The 3,778-nt window shown below is 42.3% G+C and overlaps 1 protein-coding gene across 1 annotated transcript; it reads left to right on the top strand.

Moving 5' to 3' along the window:
* Positions 1 to 232: 232 nt before the first annotated feature.
* LOC122151809 (serine/arginine-rich splicing factor 2-like) lies at positions 233 to 1,081 on the top strand. The gene has a single exon (XM_042783217.1). The coding sequence runs from the start codon at positions 233 to 235 to the stop codon at positions 1,079 to 1,081; it is 849 nt and encodes a 282-aa protein (XP_042639151.1).
* Positions 1,082 to 3,778: the final 2,697 nt, after the last annotated feature.

Below are 3,778 nucleotides of genomic sequence, written 5' to 3'. Positions count from 1 at the left end.
AACTACGCCAGCAGAGCCCCAGAGGTAGCAAAATATCCTCCCTTAAGATCTTGCGTGCGGAAGGTACACGGAAGAGGCGGAGCTTAGAGCAGACAAATCCCAGGGAACCATTACAGTAGCCTGGATCCTTCACTCGTGAGGGCCGTTACTTTCTCCTCTCTGAGCTTGCTGGGCTCAGGCTGAGCTCTCAAAGGCCATGAGTTACAGTCGGCCTTTTCCCAGTGTGTGGGACATGACCTCTCTCAAGTTGGACAACCTGACTAACCGGACCTCGTCCAGCACCTTGAGGCGCCTTTTTGAGAGGTACGGGCGTATCGGTGATGTGTACATTCCGCGGGACCCCTTCACTAAAGAATCCCGCGGTTTCGGTTTTGTCCGCTTCTATGAAAAGCGCGATGCCCAGGATGCCATGCATGCCCTAGACAGGGTCAGGCTGGATGGCTCTGAGGTGCGGGTAAAGATGGCCCCCTATCCTCGCTACTCAGATCACCATCATGGCTGCCGGGGAGGGCCATCTCGCAGGTACCCGGAAGATGGCAACAGAAACGAGAGCCGCAACCCAAGGCATCTTCACCACAGCCCAGGGCATTTGCGCCTCAGCCCAAGGCGTCTTTGCCACAGCCCAAGCCGTCTTCGCCACAGCCCAAGGCGTCTTCACAGAAGCCCAAGGCGTCTGCACCGCAGCTCAAGGTGTCTTAGCCACAGCCCAAGGCGTCTTAGCCGCAGCCCAAGGCGTCTTCACCGCAGCCACAGCCGCAGTCGCAGCCGCAAGCAACCGCAGCCGCAGCCGCAGCCCAAGGCCTCATTAGCCGCAGCCGTTCCCAGTAGCAGGAGCCAGTCCCATTCTAGGAGCAGTTTGCTCATCAGCTCCACTTCTAGCTCTTGGTCAACCTCCGGATCTCACAGTAGATCTGGATCACCCTGGAGCTCTGGATCAACTTCTGGCTCCAGATCTACCAGAAGATCCCGTTTCAGGTCCTCCAGATCTCGGTCATTGACCAGGTCCAGATCAAGGTCCAGCCGCCGTCCATCAAGATACAGGAGGGAATCCAAGTGCAAATCTTCATCCAAGAGGCCCTGAAACTCCCCAGAAAAGTCAAGAAAGTTGTCTTGTTAGAATAATGATTCATCGGCAAGCCAAGTAACTGAGGACTTGGGGGGGTTGGAGGAGAGAAGACTGTGTGCTCAGCACATATCAGAGTCCTTGGAACATGCCACTGGCTATTGAAACTTTACTTCTGGGGTAGCATTTCATGTGGTAATTTGTTGCCATTATTCAAATTTCTTGTAAGTTAGTGAACAACTTCAGCTTTCATTATTGGTTTGGTTATTTGCTGTAAATTTTCATGCGTATCTATGATATCTATGTGATATGTAGATATATTTTCTCTCTCTCTCTCTCTCTCTCTCTCTCTCTCTCTATATATATATATATATATATCACTGTCTTCAGTTCTGACTCAGAGTGATCCCCATTAGGTATCAAGGCTGTAGAACTTTATGGTAGCTGAGTACCCCATCTTTCTTCCACAGAGCAGCTGGTGGATTTGAACCACAGACCTTTTGGTTAACAACCAAATGCCTTAACTACTCTACCAGAGCTCCTTAACAGTTACCTATATTGCTTATCTATTCCTATTCCTCCTAGTTGCTACTATCTAAAAAGAAAAAAAAACACTTTGTACAGAAACAAATGGCTATCTAGCTTATTAAAATATCTGACAACTGTACCTGACAACTGTACCTGTAGTCACTTAGGCCTTGCATACAAATAACAGAGTGTATAGTGCACACATCTAGAGGCTGATAAATACACTTTTGTTGCTGTTGTTTTTTGAAAGTAGGATTGGTAACCTAATTTGTGGTCTCCTGACTTTTAAGAGAATGTGTACAACCATTTGTTGTTGAGTAACACAAAAGTGTCAAGAGACTGATTAATATTGACTTTATTCTTTAAAATTAAAAACCTATAATAGTTGATGTATATTCATTTGTGTACGCTACTTATGTCGATATCTAAATAGTAATCTGAGCCTCTATTTGTATAAACACATTTCAGGTGAAAATACTGTATTTCTTGAAAATAGTATTTACCAAGCACAATTCTAATCTTTTCTGTGTGTTTGTGCACCAGGCACAGTTGTATAGCTGTTGAATAATGCTCAGCTGTGAAGGTGGGGGTTTGCAGTGCACTTGCTGACCTATTTACTGTTGCTTCTGTGTAAAAATGACTTGTTATGTGGAAAGAAATGGCTATGCAGTTTACTAAAATGTCTGACAACTGGATTTCTAGTCATCCAGGCCCTGCATACAAATAACAGAGCATGTAGTATGAATGTCTAGAAGATAATAAATACACCTTTATGTTTACATTTACCCACCAAATGTTAACTCTGTTCATCTTGACTTATGAAATTAAATGTGAAAAATGTTAATGAAGTAAATCAGCACTGATAATGTGTTGTTACCTTTTTGCTTATGCATGTTCTGTACTCTGGCCACTTTCTAAGTTTTAATAAGATATTTCCTTGGTTTTAGCTTTAAACATTAAAAATTAAAAAAAAATATATCAGTATGACTTTCATTCATTAAATTTTAGAACAAAAGATCTGGAGGTCATCCATCTCGAATGTTTGATAAACAATAAATTATCAAGACAACAAGGTACCAACTTTCAGAGATCCAAGGTGTAAATATTTTATTTTAGCTGACTATAATAAAGGTAGGAGTGCTGGCAGTTCAAACCCACCAGCCACTCCTCAGAAGGAAAGTTGGGCAATCTACTTCTGTAGTTACACTGGTTTGGAAACCCAAGGAAGGGTTGCTATGAGTTGGGTCTGACTTGGCGGCACATAACAACACAACAGCAACGTAATAAAAGTGCACGTATCTGCTACTACCCCACAGCTCTACTTCCCAAGGTGATCAAGATTTTCCACTGGCCCTGCTGTGAATCTTCTTGAATTACTTTCTAGGATTTAATGATCCATTTTAATTTACCAGCTTTGAACTAATGTGCTGGGAGATAGTTATTCCTGGCTTCACTTTGGAATTTGGGCCTTCTCTGATTCCTTTGCCTTATTTCAATCTCCACTGCCAAGTTCCCTTCATCTGAGCAACTAATCATCAAACATTAAAAAATAGATTCAACCATCTCATATTACAATTTAAGAAACTGAAGATTAAATGATCAGAAAAACAATTTTTATAGAGTTCAACTTGGGCCCCTTAATTCCCAAACCAATGCTCTTTTCTATATATTGAATTATCTCAATATAATTCACTGCCATTGAGTGGATTCCAACTCATAGTGAGCCTACAGGATGGAGTAGAACTGTCAAATAAGGTTTCCAAGGCTGTAAATCTTTATGGAAGCCGACTGACTGCCTCATCTTTCTCCCACAGAGTGGCTCATGGGTACAAACGACGGACCTTTTGTTTAGCGATCAAATGCATTACCACTGTGCCACCAGACCTTGCTTGTCTCAGTATAGCGCCTTGCTTTTCAACAGATTTAACTGTGTGTGTGTGTGTGGGGGGGAGGTATTTGGGATTAAAATACTAAAATACTAAAAACAATACTATTTCAAATAGACAAGAAGTATACTATTTCAGGGCATCAGAGTTTGAGAAGAAACACATTCCCATTGCAGAGGAAATTTCAGAACTGAAATGAGTTAGATCTACTTACACTACTAGCCAGAAAGTACATTTAATTCAATGGTTATTAACCAAACCAGACATCTGTTTTAACTTTAACAAATGGTACTGGCAAAAT

Source organism: Orycteropus afer, unplaced genomic scaffold (assembly GCF_000298275.1).
Source record: "Orycteropus afer afer isolate SDZICR_OR568_19922 unplaced genomic scaffold, OryAfe1.0 scaffold00747, whole genome shotgun sequence".
Classification (NCBI taxonomy): domain Eukaryota; kingdom Metazoa; phylum Chordata; class Mammalia; order Tubulidentata; family Orycteropodidae; genus Orycteropus; species Orycteropus afer.
The sequence above is the reverse complement of the archived record's forward strand: the minus strand, read 5'-3'. Positions and strand labels throughout refer to the sequence as shown.